General features: G+C 32.0%; 1 protein-coding gene across 5 annotated transcripts in view; it reads left to right on the forward strand.

The window, feature by feature from the left end:
- Positions 1-21607, forward strand: part of ABCC9 (ATP binding cassette subfamily C member 9) — a 189930-nt gene that overhangs the window by 38236 nt on the left and 130087 nt on the right. For all 5 annotated transcript variants that reach the window (XM_051962654.1, XM_051962651.1, XM_051962652.1 and 2 more), the window contains exons 7-11: positions 8108-8302; positions 12043-12195; positions 12663-12818; positions 16352-16486; positions 18291-18453. In XM_051962654.1, coding sequence (XP_051818614.1) covers positions 8108-8302; positions 12043-12195; positions 12663-12818; positions 16352-16486; positions 18291-18453 — 802 coding nt within the window. The remainder of the gene's footprint in view (positions 1-8107; positions 8303-12042; positions 12196-12662; positions 12819-16351; positions 16487-18290; positions 18454-21607) is intronic.

The following is a 21607-nucleotide window of genomic DNA, read 5'->3' on the forward strand; positions in this document are numbered from 1 at the left end:
CTTTGGTCATCATTCCAAATTGCTCTCCAGAATAGTTGGATCATTTCACATTTCCAACAACAATGCATTAGTGTCCCAGTTTTCTCATATCTTCTACATCATTATCTTTCTCTGTCATATTGGCCAATCTGAAAGGTATGAGGTGGTACTCCAGAGTTGTTTTAATTTGCATTTCTCTGATCAGTAATCTGCACTACTCTGCATTTATAGTGATTTAAAGCATTTTTTCATGTGACTATAGATGACTTTAATTTCATCATCTGAAAATTGTTTATATCCTTTGACCCCTTATCAATTGGGTAATAATTTGTGTTCTTATAAATTTGACACCATTCTTTATATATTTAGGAAATAAGACTTTTATTAGATACACTGGCTGTAAAGATTTTTTCCTAGCTTTGTATTTCCCTTTTAGTCTTGTTTCTGTTGGTTTTGTTTGTACAAGAATTTTTTAACTTAATGTAATCAAAGTTGTCCATTTTGTCTTTTATAATGTTCTCTAGTTCTTCTTTAATTATAAATTCATCACTTCTCCAAAGATCTTATAGGTAAATTATGCCTTGATATCCTAATTTGTTTATGGCATCATCTTTTATTCCCAAATCATATACCCATTTTGACTTTATTTTGGGATGTGGTGTGAGATATACGTCTATGCTGAATTTGTGGCATATTATTTTACAGTTTTCCTAGCAATTTTTGTCAAATAGTGAGTTCTTATTCCAGAAAATGGAATTTGGAGGTTTATCAAATACTAGATTTCTAGGTCTTGATTAATGTATCATGTGTATCTAATCTATTTCACTGATCTGCCACTCTATTTCTTAGCCAGTACCAAATAGTTTTGATAACTGCTGCTTTATAAGAGTTTTAGGTTTGGTATTGTTAAGCCACTATCCTTTGTATTTTTTTCATTAATTTCCTTGATATTCTTGACCTTTTGTTCTTCCAGATGTATTTTGTTATCATTTTTTCTAGTTCTATAAAATTTTTTTTGGGGAGCACTGTGAGTGGTATGACACTGAAAAAGTATGTCAATTTAGGCAGAATTATGATTTTTATTATATTAGCTCAGAGTATCCATGAACAATTGATATTTTTCTAATTATTTAGATCTGACTTTATTTGTATGAGAAGTGTTTTATAATTGTGTTCAAATAGTTCTTAGTTTTATATTGGGGTAGACTCCCAAGTGTGTTGTATTTTGTCTATAGTTATTTATTATTTATTCTTTGCTTTTTGTTGAGGCAATTGAGATTAAGTGACTTGCCCAGGGTCACACAGCTAGGAAGTGTTAAGTATCTGAGACCAGATTTAAACTCAAGTACTCCTGACTTCAGGGTTGGTGCTCTATCCACTTGTCCACAGTTATTTTATGTAGAACTTCTCTTTCTAGCTCTTGTTGATAGGCTTTGTTAGTAATTATACACACACACACACATATACATTTATACATATCTATCTATTTATATATAAATGATTTGTGTAGGTTTATTTTATATCCTGCAACTTTGCTAAAGCTGTGAATTATTTCCAGTAGATTTTTGGATGATTTTCTAAAATTCTCTAAGTATATTACCATGTCATCTGCAAAGAGTGATAATTTTATTTCCTCACTGCCTATTCTAATTCCTTTAATTTCTTTTTCTTTTCTTATTTCTAAAGCCAATATTTATAGTACAGTGTTGAAAAATAGTAGTGATAATGGGCATCTTTGTTTCACCTCTGATCTTATTGGGAATGTGAATTTCTGTGCTTCATTACAAATAATGCTTGCTCTTAGTTTTAGATAAATACTGCTTATCATTTTAAGGAAAGCTCCCTTTATCTCTATGCTCTCTAGTGTTTTTAATAGGAATGGGTGTTATATTTTGTCAAAAGCTTTTTTGCATCTATTGAGATTATCATATGATTTTTATTGGTTTTGTTATTGATTTGTGGCCATAGTCTTCCTGATATTGAACCAATCCTGCATTCCTGGTATAACTCACACTTGGTCATAATGTATTATCCTTCTGATAAGTTGCTGTAATCTATTCAGTAATATTTTATTTAAAATTTTTGCATCACTATTCATTAGAGAGATTGTCCATAGTTTTCTTTCCTTGTTTTGGCTCTTCCTGGTTTAGGTATTAGCATCAAATTTGTGTCATAGAAGGAATTTGGTAGTACTCCTGCTTTACCTATTTTTCCAACTAATTTATATATAATTGAAATTAATTTTTCTTTAAATGTTTGGTAGAATTCACTTGTGAATACATCTGGCCTGGAGATTTTTTTCTAAGGGAGTTCATTAATGGTTTGTGCAATTTCTTTTCCTAAAATGGGGTTTTTTAATGATTTATTTCCTCTTCTGTTAATCTGGGCAATTTATATTTCTGTAAATATTCATCCATTTTGGCTAGATTGTCAGACTTGCTGCCATAAAGTTGGGCAAAATAGCTCCTAATTATTGCTTTAATTTTTTTTGTCATTGCTGGTAAGTTTACCCTTTTCATTTCTGTTGCTGATGATTTAATTTTTTCTTTTTCTTTTTTTTCTAATCAAATTAACCAAGGCTTTATTTAGTTGGTTTTTTCACAAAATCAATTCTTAGTTTTATTTATTAGTTCAATACCTTTCTTAGTTTTTCTTAGTTTCTATTTTATTAATCTCTCCTTTAATCTCTTCAAAATTTCTAATTTGGTATTTTATTGGAGTTTTTAAAATTTGCCTTTTTTTAAAAAAGCTTTTTTAGTTGCATGTCCAATTTATTGATTTCCTTTTTGTCCATTTTATTCTTGTAAATATTTAGAGATATAAAATTTCCCCTAAGAACTGATTTGGCTGCATCCTATAGGTTTTGGTATATTGTGTCATTATTTTTATTCTTTTGAATGAAATTTGGTATTGTTTCTGTGATTTGTTGTTTGGCCTACTCATTTTTTTAGAATTAGATCATTTAATTTTTGATTGGTTTTTAATCTAGCTTTCCCTGCCCCTTTGTTCAATATAATTTTTATTGTATTATGTTCTGAAAAGGAAGCATTTGCTATTTCTGTCTTTCTGCTTTTGATTGTGAAGTTTTTATGCCCTAATACATGGTCCATTTTTGTGTAGGTGACATTTGCTGCCAAGAAAAAGGTGTACATCTTTCTGTTCCTATTCAATTTTCTGTAGAGTTCTATTATATCTAGGCTTTCTAGGATTCTATCAAACCCAGTTTCTTGTATATTTTATGGTTACATTTGTCTGACTCTGAGAGGGGAATGTTGAGGTCCAGCACCAGTATTGTTTTGATGTACATTTGTTCCTGTAACTGGCTTAAATCTTCTCTGGTGCATATATATTTAATATATTTACTACTTCATTGTTTATGGTACCCTTTATCAAGATATACTTTCCTTCCTTATCTCTTTTAATAAGATCTACTTTTATTTTTGCTTTATCTGAGATCAGAATTGCTACTCCTTTTTTTTTTTTTTTTTTTTTTTTTTTTTAGTTTTAGCTGAAGCATAATAAATTCTCTTCCAGTCCTTTACCTTTTACTGTGTGTGTGTTTCTATATCAAGTATGGTGTTTCTTGTAAACAACATATTGTAGGATTCTGTTTTTTAATCTACTATCCTGTTTACTTCCGGTTTTTTGGAAGAGGTCATTCCATTCACATTCACAGCTATGATTACCAACTCTATATTTCCCTCCATTTTATTTTTTCCCCTGTATATATTTTTGTTCTTTCTTTCCCTTGTATTTTTTAACCACCCCACCCGATACTTTATCTTCTGTCATTCCTTCCCCCCTTCTCTTATTTTTCTGCCCTCCTTTTCTATCCTGCCCCTCTCTTTTCTTTCCTCTTTCTCCTCTTTTTTATAGGGATAGATAAATTTGTACATCCAACTGAATGATTAATTTATTCCTTCTTAGAGCCAAAACTGATGAGAGCAACCTTTAGACAATGCTCATCCGCCTCCCTTCTTTCCCTCAACTGTAATAGGTCTTTTTTCATGTGATCTGATTATCCCATTATACCCTTCCTTTCCTTTTTTTCCAGTACAATCCTTTTCTCACCCCTTCGTGTCTTTTTCTTTGATACCATCACATCAGCATCTATTTACAACCATACTCTCAGTCCATGTGATGCCCCACTCTGTCTATACCAGTGACAGATACAGTTCTCAAGAGTTACAGATATCATGTTCCCAACTAGGGATGTCAACATTTTAATCTTTGAATAACATATGTATTTTATCCCTGTTTAACTTTATGTGCTTCCTTTGAGTCCAGTGTTCGTAGATTAAATTTTCTGTTTAGTTTTTTTTTTTTTTCAGTAGAAATGATTGAAAGTCTCCTACTTCATTGAACATCCATCATCTCCTCTGAAAGTTGACACTGAGTCTCTCTGGCTAGTTCATTCTTTTTTGCTACAGGTCCTTTGCCTTCTGGAATTTGGTATTCCTGGTCTTCCAATCCTTTATTGTAGAAGTTGCCAGATTTTGGGTCATCCTGAATGTTGCTCCTTGATATTTGAATTGTTTTTGTTTGGCAGCTTGCAATATTTTTAACTTGAGATTGTAGTTCTGGAGTTTCACAATAATGTTCCTTGGGGTTTTCCTTGTGGGATCTCTTTCTGAAGGTAATTGAAGGATTCTTTCAATGAATATTGTCCCCTCTCTTTGTAGAATGTTGGGACAGTTTTCCTTAATGATCTCTTGACGAATGCTATCCAGCCTCTTTTTTTTGGTCATGGCATTCAGGTTAGGCCAATTGTTGGAATCCTTACTAACTGCTAACTAATTAGAGTTGATCTAATCTTACAAGAAGATGTTTTGGACAGAACCTGAAACAAGATACTAAGTAGAACTAATTAATACAAGGCTTGTGTTCACACCTTTACTCATTGGAGTTCAATGAGTTCATACCTCCCTTGAAGCTCTTTGGGCCAGAGAGCACTATGGGAGAAAACCCATAATCCCTCTCTCTGGAAGGAGCATAAATAGGCCAATGGGCCAGTCGAAGAAGTTCTTCAGAGGAAGACGCTACAAGTCGAGATTTCACCGGAATGACATGAAGAGTGGAGCTGGCTGGAGGCTGAAGAAAGCAGAGGCAGAGGCAGAGGCTGAAGGACCAGACCTTTGGATTTGGCGACATTCGGAGAGAGCTCTTGGAACCAAGCAGAGAGATAGGCCTCTAAGCTAACCGGGCTATATTGGAGATAATAAAAGAGCTGAACTTTTATCACCTGGCTGTGTTTTGAGAAGAAAAAGCTCACCACATTTTGACGCCCGAACAGGGACCGATTCAGATCCATCTGAACCAGATCACAACAGCCAATAATTTTAAAATTGTCTCTTCTGGATCTGTTTTTCAGATCAGCTGTTTTTCCGATGAGATATTTCACATTTTCTTCTATTTTTCATTCTTTTTAGTTTCTTTGATTGATTTTTGCTGTTTCAAAGAGTCATAAGCTTCCATTTGCCTTGTTCTAGTTTTTAATGTGTGATTTTTTTCAGCTAGCTTTTGTATTTCTTTTTCCATTTGGTTAATTCTCCTTTTGGAGGTGTTATTTTCTTCAGTGGATTATTATTATTATTTTTTTTTGCATTTGGCCAGTTGTATTTTTTAAGGAGTTGTTTTCTTCTGTCAATTTTTTCCTTCCTTTTCCAAGATGTTGACTAAAACATTTCATGTATATGCATACCTTTCATTTCCTTTCTCATTTTTATTTCTACCTCTCTTATTTTCCTCTTAAAGTCTTTTATAAGTACTTCTAAGAAGCCTCTTTGAGTTTGAGATCAATTCATATCACTGTTTGAGAAGTCTTTTGTGGATATTTTGTTCTCATCTTAATTGATGTTTTGGTCTACCCTGATACCATAGTAGCTTTCTATGGTCAAGGTTCTTTTCTGTTTCTTAGTCATTTTCTTTCCTTTTCTTTTGGTATTTTCTCTTTTTTTGCTTTATGATTGAGCTCTGTTCCTAGGTGAAGGGGAGCACTATCCTAAGCTTCTTGAGCTGCTCTGAGCCTTGGCTTTGAGCATACGAGCCCCTTGTGTTTACAGGGATTACCTTTGCCTGCTTTTTTCAGGAAACAGCCTAGTTTCTGAGTTGGGACTAGAATCTGCCCCACTGATTTGCTTCTCTACTGAGCTAGCACTTAGGGTCTTAGTTACAAATTTTCTGTGATTAAGATCTTCTCACAGGCTTTTCCAGAGTCTGTCTGAGCTGGATTAAACACCCTTTTCCTCCCAGTGAGACTTACCTTTCTTGAAGTTTTTCCAGTCTATCTTGACTGGGAGAGTGATTTCATTCTATAAGACTTTGTTCAGAGGGGTTGGTTTCATGTCATTTTGGGGGAAATTCCACAACTATCTTTTCTAAAAGATATTTTATCCCTTCCATTACATGGAAGGCAATTTTTAACATTCATCTTTAAGAAATTTTGAATTAAGATATTTTTTTTATTCTCACCTATTCCCTCCCTGAGATGATAAACAATTTTATATAGATTATATTTTTCAATCATGCAAGATGTATTACTATATTAGTCATGTTGTAAAAGAAGACACAAACCCAAAGGTAAATGCCATGAACAAATGCAGAAAGTGAAAAATAATATGCTTTAATCTATTTTTAGACTCCATCAGTATTTTTTTCTCTGAAGAGGGATAACATTTTTCATGTTTTTTTCTAATTGTCTTTGATAATTATATTGCTAAAAATAGTTATGTCATTCACAGTTGACCATACAATATTGCTGTTACTGTATACAGTGTTCTGATTCTCTTCACTTTACTTTGCATCAGTTCACTGGTTTTTCTAAAATCAGCCTGCTTATTACTTCTATATTACAATAATATTCTACTACCACATCTTTTAAAAATTATTCTTTGAAAGAAGATAAAGAACATCATGGTTAAGTTTAATCTCTATAATAAGAAAAAAATAACTTCTCTGTGTAATATTTTTGATTTGTGATAAAAGATGTCTAAAAGGAACTAAATTATTTATTCTGATCTGGAAAGAACTGTATAATAATTAAACTCTCTATCTCTGTCTCTTTTGTAAATACACACACATATTGTGTTAAGCAAGGCAAATCATGTGCAGCAAACAAATAGCAGTTATGTTTATTTTCCTCCTTTAGGGACTGATAAATAACTGATGGTCAATTTGGAAAACCTACTCTAAAATATCATGGTTATAGAATTCAACAGTTAGTTTGAATATCTATCTTTTAATCTGTTTCTTTGGTTTATTTCCCATTTCTCAGGATATAATATTTCTTGTATCTTTAAATATTGCAGATTATTACTAAAAAATGATTCATGTTTCTTTAGGAAGTTTTTAATTGAGCCTTACAACCATTACAAAAATCAATACTCCATAAATATAATTAATCATTATTATTGTTATTACTAATAACAAAATATATTTTATGATTACATATGATACCATGTGATGCTTTCTCTTCTCTATCCTGAGTTTTCAAAGTCTATGCCAGTGAGGCAAAAATCTCTGACAGTTTATACTAAACTGGAATGGCTTTGAATATTCACTTGATAGTAGTTTGTATGACTGTTGGTCAAGGACTAGATTTAACTGTTGTTAAATTTGGAGAGGCTCTGCACAGTCAAAAATAATTGGTTACAGGATTATATACATATTTTTAGTCTTAGCAACTTTTTAAAACCTCTTCTAAATTAAAGAGGGGTATGGATTTAATCTCAATTAAATATCATATCCTTGGGTCCAAAATTACTGGTTTATCAATGAATGGGAATCATAAATTTATTCTTTTTTATCTATTAATTTTTAATTAATATTATTTGGTTTTCACTTTTTGTATGCCACTATATTATGATTAAAAAGGCTTCATGCAGTATTCTATAAAGCCCTTTTACTTCAGCTTGATACACAAATCCTGAAATGAAGGTATAAGACATAATATTAGTGTATGTAATCATTTAAAAATTAGTTCATTCAGATTATTTATATGAACATATTTTATATTTTGGAAAGGTGCATATTTCCACATGCAATGTTGTATGAAACAATACAACATTGAGTTGCTAGAATCAATTACTAGATTAATAAATGCCATTTAAAATTAATGGTTTTCTTTCAGAAAAAAGCAGCAGACCATCCCAAAAGAACTCCTTCTATATGGTTAGCAATGTACAAGGCCTTTGGGAGACCAATCCTATTGAGTAGCACATTCCGCTATCTGGCTGACCTATTGGGCTTTGCTGGACCTCTTTGTATTTCTGGAATAGTTCAGCGTGTAAATGACACTACGAATTCCACAAATTCAACAGTTAGAGTAAGTTCATGGTGAATTATTGTAACATTTTTCTTTGTTATTTTCTCTTTTGCATTTTCTAAAATGTTTGTAGAGAATTTAATGCTTGTGAAAGAAGAGGTATTAACTAGTAATTTTTCTTGGTTTAGAAATATACAAAAGCCTACACCCTTGATTTTAGCTTAAACATTGGATTGGTTAATAAAAAGGATTTGTAAAATATTTAAAACTCTATAATAGGTATAATACAGTATGGCCTATCCATATTGTCTTGTGGGCCAAGCTTCAGAATGAAGAGGCTGAGGAAGAATGCTAAGGACAATAAAAAAGGGTATTTTTGGTTCTCCTTATTGAATAGGAGAATTCAAGAAGGAAGAGGATTGATGTTCAGAGTAGTGTGTATGTGTGTGTGTGTGATAGTAAGAGAAATGGAGAGAATGCAAAACTGTTCAACTCCCGTTTTACTTCTGTTTTCTCTTACAAAGGCAATAATTTTTCAGTTTGAAAGGACAGATTAAAAATAGATAATAGAATTGGTTAACTATTGGACATAGTAAGAAAGTGCCTACTTAGTTTTGATGAATTCATCAATGAACTATATCCTGAAGAACTGACAAAACTAATGCATGTGATAACTGCAGTGTTAGTAATCTTTAAAATATCCTAGATATTGGGAGAAATTTACCATGGTTGGAGAAAGGTGAATCTTTCCCTCATTCTATATTTTAAAAAAATCAAGTGTAGATCAGTTGGTTTGACTTCAATTCTGGCATAATTCTAGAGCATATAATTTACAAAAAAGTTAGAGATCATGAAAAGCTAACATTTCTTTGTAAAGAATTTGTCAAGTGAGATGATCGATCACCTTGTTTCAATTTATGACAGGATTACAAGACTGTTACAGAAATAGTTTCTCAGATATTAGCAAAATATATGACAGTGTTTCTCATGTTATTCTAGTAGAAAAGATACTGAGAAATGGGTTATATGATGCTACAATTTAGAACTAGGACCTAGTTGAATGGTTGAAACTCAAACACTCTTTGGAATAAAGTCTTTAATAGAATGTGCTGGGCATCTCTATTTAGTTATGTGTTTAATGTTTTTAAGTGACTGGGACAAAGGTGTAGATGACATGATCATCAAATTTGTAAAAAAAAAAAACAACATAAATTGGATTTTCCCCAGTTGTTTCAGTCATATTTGCATGTTTGTTATTCCATTTGAATGTTTTCTTGGTAAAGATAATAGAGTGGGTTTTTTCATTTCCTTCTCCAGGAATGAGGGATGAGGAAATTCAAGCAAACAGAGTTTAAGTGACTTTCCCACGTTCACACAGCTAGTTAATGTCTAAGCCAGATTTAGACTCAGGTCTTCTTGACCAGGCTCAGGATTCTGTCCACTGTGCCAGCTAAAATCAGGAGGGATAGACAAAACACTAAGTGAGACTTTGTATCCAAAAAAGATCTCAACAGAACAAGAATCCCTTGGGAGGTAATGGGTCCTTAGTTTCCCCATTCTCATCCTGATAGCAAATAATGAATACAGGCTGTTTATCTGTTCAAATATATGGTTTTTAAGGACCCTTTGAACACTGAAATTACACGATTTTATTAATCAAAAATAATTTCAGGCTTGCAAATTTTGATGTTTGGCTATGTGGTGGTGCCATTAATAGAAATGAATTGTCATGTTGTATATCAACAGTAGGAATTGTTTTTGATACTGCAGTAATTGAGTCAACTCTTCTAGTCATCAATCATACTTGATTTTTAAAGCAAATATTACTTTGTGATTATTAATTTAAATCAGGTTTATAAGTTTTTTATTAATTAGATTTTCAAAAATCTTTATTTCCTCTGGCCTTGAGCATATTTTTCCTATCTACTACTATATTACCCTCAATCTGATTTATTTCATTGATCTAAATATAACCTATAATAATATATTTTCATCATATATGCTCATCAGCAGAAAGGGTGCTATGTATCTGAAATCCCAATTATTGGGAAGACTTACTAGAGACCTCTTAACTTCAGCAAGCTGTGCTTACCTGGTGTCTGCAAGAAATCTGGTAACAAGATAGTGAGCTTTAGGGAATGAGGAGCCACCATATTTCCAAAGGAGAAGCAAACTGGAAATGAAGTAGTTTAAAGATCTTATGCTGGTCACTTGTGAAATATGTCCCATGAGTACTAGCAGAGACAAGATGGAGAAAAATACAGTCTTTAAACACACTCACAAATGCGCACGCGCACATACACACACACACACAAACATCTCTTTGCTATGATAATTGATTAAGGGTTTTCAGTCATCTTAATTGCACCACCACACTCCTGACTATTAAAATTTGAAAGCATGGAGATATTTTTGATTCACAGAATCATGTAATCTAAGAGACCTCAAAGGACATATAGTTCAGACCATCCCTATCCCATATCTATCTTAATAGGCAATCTAAATCACCATGTGCCTCACTTGTCACTATTGGTGAAAAATTCAAAATAATTGGTGGAAAAAAATATATATGTATATATATACATATGTATATATTTTATTATATTGAACTTTAAGATTTGAGAGGAAGAAGATTCATAAGCAACTGAAATTTCTTATATTCCTTAAGCTTATTTTGATTTAACTCTCTGTGTAGCTGACCTTATTTTTTTTCCACAGATGCTATTATTTCTGTAGCAAGTTTTATAATTTCAATTGGTCAAATATTATGTTCAGATTACTGTGAGATTAAGGGAGATTAAGTTTAAATCAGAATTTGGACATATGCTAGTTTTGCTTCCCTATACAAGTTACTGAAATTCTTAGTGCCCTAAGCATCTCTCTGAGACATTAACCTCTAGAGCCTGTTGATGTCAGCAGAGAGAATTCCTCACTAAGAACTATCTACATAGATGAAAGCATGAGCCTGGATTTTTTCTTAAAGCATTTATTACATGCCTATTATATTCAAGGCACTGTGATTACAAAAATAAAATGACGAACAGTCTCTACCCTCAAAATCTCCCATTTTATTAGTAAATCCAATCTACAAATAATTTTTATATTAAATTGTATTTATGTTATTATATATTAAATTATATTTATATGAAATTTTATACAAATAATTTAATAAAATTTCATGAAAGAGAGAACACTATGACTAGGGTGATCAGGGAAGGCTTCCTCTGGCATTTGAATGTGTTGAAGAAAGTTGAGAAGAGGCTAAAAGATAGAGGGGATGAAGGGACTACATTCTAGGTATGTGTAGATTCATGAGACTGTGTCAAGATCAAAGAATAGCAAATAGGCCAACTTCGACTATAGAGTATGAAGTAGAGGATAATGAAATAAGTTTGAAAAGATCAATTGTAGTCACACTATGAGGGTTCTTAACAGACTTTATCATGTTGAAGTTTGTTTTTTTTTTCTAGAGGTATTAAGGAATAAAAGAAGGTTATTAAGACAAAAAGTGAAATGGCCAGACATGGGTTTGGGGAAGATATTTTGGTAGTCACGTGGAGAATATGAAACACTTGTATTTATGAGATCATTGTGTAATTTTAGACAAATGTTTAAAATAAATTTAAAGGATTTTAATTGAGAGCTGGAAAGTTCCTTTAGTGGCCTCTGGAAGTGAAGCATAATTTATGGTTACTTTTTTGATTACATATCTTGCATGTTTTTTAAAGCCTCTAAATAATTTTATGGTTGTCATACCAGGTACATTAGCTTTTCTATTTTTTTCTTTTTTTTATGGCAAGTCTTCAGGTTCACTTACCTCAAAGGAATTTCTTGAAAATGCTTATGTGTTAGCTGTTCTTCTATTCCTGGCCCTGATTCTACAAAGAACATTTTTACAGGCCTCCTACTATGTCACTATAGAAACTGGCATTAATCTTCGTGGAGCATTGCTGGTAAATATGTTCTTTAGTATATTCATGTCTTCAAAATATATCCAATTATAATATTCTTGATTTTATATGATCTTTTTTCCTTTAAATTAGATAGTTTATATCTTCTTCCTCCTTCCTCAAAGGAATTTATATATCTTCCAAGGAAATGTGATGAAGATAAATAATAGAAATATTTGTTGTTTTGCATTCTCTATCACAATTCATTTTGTGCCAAGAAATTATGACTTAGAGTATTTGGAGACGTTATATATCATCCCATAATGTATATTAAGATCATGATTATAGGAATTCTATTTCATAGAAATCATATAGAAAAAAATGAGTAAAGTATAGCTTTTTCAGTCCAAATAGCAAGCTGAAAAAGAGATTTTTGAATCCTGTACATCTCTTGATCTTAGCCTCCCCATTTAATAATGAACTAATCTTTATTAAGACTATAATTTTATTGTGTTATTTCTTTCTTGTAGGCCATGATATACAATAAGATCCTGAGGCTTTCTACATCTAATTTATCCATGGGTGAGATGACTCTGGGACAAATCAATAACTTGGTCGCCATAGAAACTAATCAGCTCATGTGGTTCTTGTTCCTGTGTCCTAATTTATGGGCCATGCCTGTTCAGGTAGAGCATCAAAGTAAGATTTTTAAAAAAGAAGTGGAAAGTCAATTATCTTAAGAGCTTTTCAGGAAGTTGTCAAAAGAAATACTTTGCTTTAGTATTAGTTTTCTATACTGAAAGAGGGAACTGTGGAGGGTGAAAGATGAAATGACTGAGGGAAAAAAAGATTCAATCTTCTGAGCATATTGATTTATTAAGCAATTCATGGCCATTTCCCAATAAACTGGCAGTAGACAGTCTCAGCTTAGACCTGGATCCCAAATAGAGAGAAAATTCAGACTTTTATATGTTAAAAATAATTAAGATCAATTAATTAACAGGAAACAATACAACATTAGATAATCTGATTTCTAAATGGAGAAAAGATTAGGGAATTTCCAAATTGGGAAGGGAAAACCAAACAGGTGCAATTCCCTGAAATCAGAAAAGAAGTTTCCCATTCTCTCTGTATCTGTAAACAAAGAAACATGGAAAAAATAATTGACTGATCACCATGAGATCAGCTGTCATTTAAAATATATTAGTTGTCTAAGATGTTTAATTATAGGAAAATTTCTTGCATTACAGGAAAATTAGTATCAAACTCTGTTTCTGGTGAGCATAATCTAAACTCTTGGTAATGGGTCGCTCAGAAGCTGGTAGAGGTAGTCCAACTTTCTAACTACTCAAGCTGGTTTCAAACAATAAAATAAGGTTTTCTATTAATTTCCACAATTGAATAAAGTTTTCTCATAGAACAGAAATTGGACATAACTGAATAGAAAGAGAATTGAGTTAGCTCCAGAATTGAGTCAGTGTAGTTCACTTAATTCCCCTAATAAACTACTTGCTGTCCTAATCCTCTTAAATCCCTCGGAACAGAAATATAATCTTAAGTATGTAAGCCTTCCTTTGTCTTAGTCCAATGCCTCATTTTGGCTTGGGCAAGACATAGGACTACTGAAAATTGTGACAATGGAGAAAAACTGTGATAGGTCTTAAATACTTAAGAAATGCTTAAAGCATAATCCTCGTGACTGTGTGTCTGCATTCTGAAGAATCACTGTTAAGTTTGAAAAAAAAGATATCACTAAGTTGTAATGAATTTTTGGCAAAATCAGTTCTTAAAGACTATCTTTCAAATCAGGAATTGAAATGTGTGTTAGTGGCTACAATGAAATGGATTCTTGAAATGTTGAAGTAGGAAATATTTAGGAAAATCTTGCTTGTTTAGAAGATATTAGAAAAAATTTAGAGTTGAAGAAATAACATTGAGTTGAAAGTACCAAGATTTTTTGTCTTGCCTCTGTTAACTAGAAAAACTTGGGTAAATCACTCATTTTGTAAAAATGAGTAAAAAAAATGAGTAAAATGAGGAACTTGGGCCAATTGATCTCTAAGGTCATTTCCAACCCTTTCTGTGGATTCCCTAAAACCATGGCAACTAGATAATGGAGTATAATATTTGTGTAGTAAAAGATTTTTCATATCAAAAATATTCAGTATTTATTATTATTATTTCATCATCATGGGTATTCCCTTTGATAATACATATTGAAACTCTTTTACAACTTTACAAGTAGTCTTTGGGAATTTTTGTGACCAAAAGAACTTTATTGTACAGAAGCCATCTGCTGATAAAACTTCAAAAACTAAATAGGTTGGTCCTCAGTATATATACACACATAGATATATACATAGACACATATATATATATATATATATACATACATACGTATATGTATACTCATATATATCTTTTTACAATTACTTGTTTTTACAAATGTTTATAATCTATTTCTCCCACTAAAGAAACAAAAAAGAAAACTTTTATTGTAAAACATGTGTAGTACAGGTAAACAAATTCTCACATTAGATACACCTTCAAATGTAAGTTTCTTTTTGTATTTTGTATTTACTACCTCTCAGGCAGAAGAGGAATAGCACATTTTATCTTTAGTCTTCTCTTCTTAGGATTTATTATTGAAGTGATCAGCATTCAAATCTCTTTTAGATTTTTTCCCCTTAGGATGTTGTTGTCATTTTATAAACTGTTATAGTTCTATTCACTTCACTCTGTATCTTTCCATATCTTATTTGCAATAGATCAAGTTGAAACTATTAAAATTGCTGCTTTCTTATTTTTAGCTTTTTAAAAAACTTATGCCGATTTTAATTTTTGTTCTATGTCATACATATGCAACCCATGCAGGTCAATATGGTTAGAACACAAATTGTATAGGGAGGCACAGAGTAGAATGATAATCTGGAACCAGTTTTTCCTGGTTGTCATCCTTCTCTGCTTAAAACAAACAAACAAACAAACAAACCAATGTTTAGTGGCTGAAGAGATTTGAAGAGCTATGTCAAAGTTTGTTGTCCCCTAGAATAATTTTCAAGAACCCAGAGCATCTCCTATTTTATAGAGGCATTGGAGCAATTTTTTTGTGGAGCCATCTTTAATTATTGCCATCGAAGCCTTTTCATCCTCATCCTTAATTATTTATATAATATATATGTACATATAATATTAGTAATATATAATAATAACATTCAGATGTTTAATTTTATGAGACTGATTATTTGATAAATATTCAGGCATTGGGATAGGGAATTAAATTTAGTGGTTGCGAGGGGGCAGCTAGGTGATGCAGTGGAAAGAGCATTAACCCTGAAGTCAGGAGGACTTGAGTTCAAATCTGGTCTCAGACACTTAACACTTCCTAGCTGTGACCCTGAAGTCACTTAACCCCAATTGCCTCAGCAAAAAAAAGAAAATAGTGGTTATGGAGTTGGAAGGAGGAAGGTCATAGACTTAAGATGATTAGTTGAGTACCTAGAAATATTCTCAGTTAAGTCTAAGGGCAAGTAGGAAGTATCTCAAAAGCATTTCAGGGGAGCACTGAAGACCAGTATATCCTATTTTATAATTTTATTATTTAGGGATTGTACTAGTTGTTGTTAATATGGAGCAAGCTTTCTCAAATTATATATTGTGTTTCCCAGAGGAATAAATGTTAAGCATTACTGAGACTATTATTTTAGAACCCAAGCACTTGTTAATAGATGTTGCCAAACATTGGCTAAATTGATTTTTTCCTCTTTTGTTATATATTGTTCATCATTTATATTCTGGTCCTACCAGCTTTTAATATCTAATATGATTCAGATAAAAAGAATACTGGTGAGGACCTTCAATCTTTCAGTGAGTAACAGCATCTTCAAGGAAAAAAATGCAAATTTAATATTTCCAACACTTTGGATATTGATATAGGTCAAGTCAGGAAATCGAGCATCCTTAACAGCTTTGTGAGGTAAAATTGTATGGAATAGAAAAATGATAGATTGTCAAGTGACAAATGAATTCTTTCATGTACATTTTCCCAGATAAATTATAATAATCTGAACTGTTGAAAAGGGAGTTGATTTCCTAATACATGATTCTTTTTTTTTTTTACTTATTATATAGTTAAAGAGTATTAAGTTTTCCATTAAAAACAATTCCCATAAGAGTTTTCCTTCTGCTTTTTCATCTTTACATGTGTTTTTCTCCTTAGATCATAATGGGAGTGATTCTGCTCTATAACTTACTTGGATTAAGTGCGCTGGTCGGTGCAGCTGTCATAGTGTTGCTTGCGCCAATTCAGTACTTCATAGCTACAAAATTGGCAGAGGCTCAGAAGAGCACTCTGGTAAGTTCCATCATTTGGCTCCTTTCTTAGGAAAATCTCGTGCTGCTATTTATTTTCAAATATAGGAAATTGATACATATCACTTGGGATATCTTGGAAGGATATTGCTCATGTATTTAATCTTGATTCTTAAATTTTTGTGTTATCAAGACAGAAAACATGAATTTCTTATGTTATAAAGAACATTTGAAAAAAGAATTAGAAATCCAGGACTTGAAACTCTTAGGTTCCCAAACCCCACATGAACAGATTTTGATATTATTAATTACTCTGAAATCAGAAGGCTTTGAACCCCATTCTAAAATAGAATGCCCAGTGAATTAAAATTAGTGTAATATACTTATAGCTTTTTGATGAATGGAATAAAAAAATCAAAGGACAAGAAAGGGGTCAGTTTTTATGCTTCTGAAAAGTAAATTTCCCAAGAGTAGAATCATAACATGTGATGAGGTAGGGAACTTAAGGGAAAGATTTCAGTGGCAGCTGTTTTGGTTAAATATTCTCCTGGTCAGCTTAGCAAGGAAAGAAAAAAAAATTCTTGACCTTCTTTAGCTCTACTGGAAACATTTCTTATTTGAGTATGAATTGGCCCATTTTGAAGGAATATTTGAGAATTATGAAATTGGTGACAACACATTTAGAAATAAAGTTTGATTAAATATGAGCAAGTGATCTCTACTAATCTGTAACACTTAGCATGGCTTTTGCTGCTGAAAGAACTGTTTCTTGTGATCAGTTTTTCAATTGTTCCATGCATTCAATTCTTTTGCATATATATCTTATACTTCCTGTGCTCTATACCATGCATCCCTGTGACTCCCGATGGATGTATCATATGATTAAATTATGTCTTCAAAACATAGGTACACTACTTCTTGCATGAAGGTGGGACCTTAGAATAGTTTTATGATATTTGAGGTACTCAGTCCACTCAAAACATTACAAGTCCCTTTCAATATCAGCCAGAGAACAAAATTTTTTTAAAGCAAAAACATTTCATAATTTATTACAGAAATAAAAATAGCAACATAACAGAGCTTTTGTAACTCTATAACATACTTTGCCCATAGTACTCATCTATTAGTGGGAAATGTGGACACAAAAAGGAACACAATGTCTAAGGAATGTGTGTGGCCATGGCACTAGTGTGGAAGGCAATTCATGCTTCTGATTGTTCAGGGCCACTAATGCCTTTTTTAAAAATATCATCATATTGCTTGCTATACTCTAGCCTCTAGATGAGCCAGCCATTGTCTCTTCCTATATGGTGCCCTGGTGTCTCTGTCTAATCTTACTTCCTTCCCTACTTGTCTAGGAGTCTTCTACTCCTTTCCTCATGTCCCCAAGGAATATGTTACAAAGTTGATTTGAGGACATTTTTCTTACTTCTTGCCCATGGCATATTTTGTACTGTTTTCCCTTAATCTAAAATTTTCTATTTATGGCTCTGAATAAAAGGAAAATCGTGTACCTCAGTAGGATAGAACAAATGCACTTTTTTGTGATTCTATATCTTCTAGTAGTCTTCTTATATTAGTGGTAGTGTTTCATCAAAGAATCAAGACAGAAATTTTTTGAGGTATACGATTTTTTAGAAATCATGTCATCTAACACATTGTTTTACAGATAAAGAAACTAACATGCATAAATAAGGAATATCTATCCCCATGTCACACAGCTGATTGATGGATAGGGCCAGCCAGAATGGCATCTAAGTCTTCTATTTCTCAGTCCAGAATTCTAATATACTTCACTATCTTTCATTTAAACTATTTTCATATTTTCTTGTTTCATTATTTTGCAGGATTATTCTACTGAAAGGTTGAAGAAAACAAATGAGATACTAAAAGGCATCAAACTTTTAAAGCTGTATGCTTGGGAACATATATTTTGCAAAAGCGTAGAGGAAACAAGAATGAAGGAACTTACCAGTCTCAAAACCTTTGCACTTTACACATCACTTTCTAGTAAGTTCATAAGATTAAAAGTTGGTCAAGATATGAGAGGTGATCTCCTCTATCTCCCTCAATTTGCAACTGAGGAACTTTGAGTTCCAGAAGGGTGAAGTGATTATAGGTTATATAGGTATTAAATAGCAAAGTTTGGAATCAAATATGGGTCTGTTTGACTCAGGTCTCCATCAATTATCTCTTTATTTCTTGTACTCAGAATAGTGTTAATAGCAACTGAAAGTTGTTTGTTATACATTTGATTTAAATTTGTGGTTATGAAATTTTTGAGATTCATGTGAAAGAATGGTAAGTAAATGTTCAATTAGACATCTAAGCCACTAGAGAAAGACACAGTTTTTAGTAATATTTAGTAAATATGTTCTATTTAATTAATTTTTGTATTGGGAGAATTTCTATTAATACCCAATTCAAGGATATAATTTTAAAACATTTTTATTATTATACTGCTTCCAAATCAACCCTCTATTACTTCCATGTGTATTCTTTTTTTTCATTTTGCAAAGAATATAAACTACCAAGTCTTTTTACTTTTCCCCACTTCATTATGTTGTCTTTAAAAAATTTTTATTTTCAAATCAGAAGAAACTTATCCCAATCACTTCTCAGCCATTTTTCCTATACTATAGGACCATGAAAGTTCAGAAAATGCTCATTTTTAATTTAAGCCAAACAAATCTGCAACAAAATAATACCTTAGATAAAAAAGCTAGATAAAGAAAAAATGACCAATATCATTTAATGCCAGTGCTATTATCATTTTAGCCAAGTAGGCTCAAAATCAAGAATAGTCTAGATCTCAAAGAGCAGTTCAGATCAGTCTGGTTACTGCTCAGTAGGATTGTTGTGCTTGTTGTTCTTTAAATTGCTAAATATAACATAGATCAGGTGATGATAAAATTTGAAGCTTGATGAAACTTTATAAACCTCTTAAATACTTGAAACAACCATTTCAGTGATGAATTGGTAGATTAGTAATAGCCTCACTCTTAACAAGGGGGCAACAGATAAATGGTTTCATTTGACTGCTTCTGGAACCTTAATGAATCTGATAATAATCATCTGATTACCTACAGGATCAAATATTCAATACTCAGTTTGATATTTGAAAGCGTCTCAATCTGGCTTCTTATGTTTCTTAGCTTCTTCTATTTCATTTTACCCCACTATACTATGGTCAGTCACATCAACCTCTTTGATGTTCCTTTCACATAAAATTCTGTATCTCAACTCCATGCCTGTTCATTAGTTGTTCTCCAAGCCTGGGATGCTCTCCCTTCTTACTCTTCCTTTTATTCTGTGGCCTCTTTCAAGATTAGGTTTAAATTTTAATTTCTGCACAAGGTTTTTCTGTTTTTTCCTTCTTTTCCTAACTCCCAATATTCCATTGCTAGTACTTCTCTGGGCTTACCTTTAATTTAACCTGGATGTAGATTTATTTATATACTTTCTAATATTCATTTAAATATTATTTATTATAACCATATAATATTATATAACCATATATTTTATTATATTAGTTATTCTATATAATATATTAGTTAATAAATATATAAAATATGTGATATTATTATGATATTATAAATATTATGTTTAATTATATACATATTTACAGTTGTTTGCATGTTGCATACCTCATTGGAATGTGAACTTCTTGAGGGCAGGAACTTGAGGGCAGCACTTGTAACATAAATACAAGATATACTTATATGTAGGACATTCATATATATATTCCCCTACCATATAAGCATGTAATTTACATATAATGTAGTTATAAATATTCATGTATATAGAGCATACATTTATAGTCTTCTATCATGTAATAATATACACATTAAGTAAACATTACTAAATAAGTGCCTGAAATATACTTACTAATGAATGGTTGTTATCTTGTCTCGATTTGTTTTTAAGCATCCAGGACTTCTCATAAGCAAAATTGTGAGGTGCATATTTACTACCTTTGTAAATCCTCAAGCAAGTATTTATTGTTCATATACTATATGTTCAGAACTGTACTAGATTCTATGGGATGGGAGAATAGAAGAAAGTATGGCAGAATATCTTCCCTCACAGATTTATATTCTTTTTAGATAAGATTAATGAAAATGGAACAAGAATAACACATTCATGAATGTGTTATTCTAGTTCACTGAAATTTCATAGACAGAGGGGTAAAGTATTCATCAATGAGATACACTAGTCCTTTAAGGAAGAATATCATGTGGAAAAGCATAAAGGACAAGGAAGACTATTCACAATGACAGTTTATATTGAGAGGAGAGAAGAGGCTCCTCAAATTTAGAAAAATCAAAGAAATAGGACACAGTTTTTGAGAAAAACTGATAAGCAGGAGAAGACTGACCTGACTAGAGAATATTAGGGAGTAGTGGGAAAGAAAATTGGCTAAGATGGAACAAATTATGGATACTTGCTATGAAGTTTAGATTTGTTAGATAATAAGAAAATAAATAATACAATCTCTTTTTAATAGAGACTCTTAAGACATAGTACTTTAACTAAAAGGAATAACTCCAGAGATAGGAACTCTGGGCACTGAAAAACCATGAGGAAAATATTTTGAGGTAGGTGGAATTTTCAGTGCCTCCCAATTTATCTCATATTTCCTTAATCATCTATTAGTAAACTGATTCTTGAAGGGACTGATCTTATGTATTATGATTTGAGCAATGCCAAAGGGCACTTTTCTAAAATATCCTCCTATGACAACATTTTCTGCTTCCTATCTTACTGGAAATACCTATCATTTGAGTGGTACACTCCTTTGGGCCAGACTGGAGCGTCAGACTTAGAGGAAAAAAAGAGTAGCATGGCTACCTCTGAATATGTTAGTCCAGCCTTTTAAATTGACTTAATAGAATTAGAACTATATTCTCATGGAAAGAACAATGAATCTGGCAGCAAAAAAATCTTGATTTGAATCCTAACTCTATTGTTTCTTAGTATGTGACCATGGGCAAATTCTCTGAAGCACTTCCTTTATGCCTCTGTTTTCTCCTCTAAAACAATGATAATAATAATTTCACTGCCTATCTTATAGCATTACTGCAAGGAACATAAATTGTTGTTTATTCGTCCATTTGCATCTAACTTTTTGCAACCCTATATAGGGTGTTCTTAATAAGGATAC

Source organism: Antechinus flavipes, chromosome 5, assembly GCF_016432865.1.
Source record: "Antechinus flavipes isolate AdamAnt ecotype Samford, QLD, Australia chromosome 5, AdamAnt_v2, whole genome shotgun sequence".
NCBI lineage: Eukaryota > Metazoa > Chordata > Mammalia > Dasyuromorphia > Dasyuridae > Antechinus > Antechinus flavipes.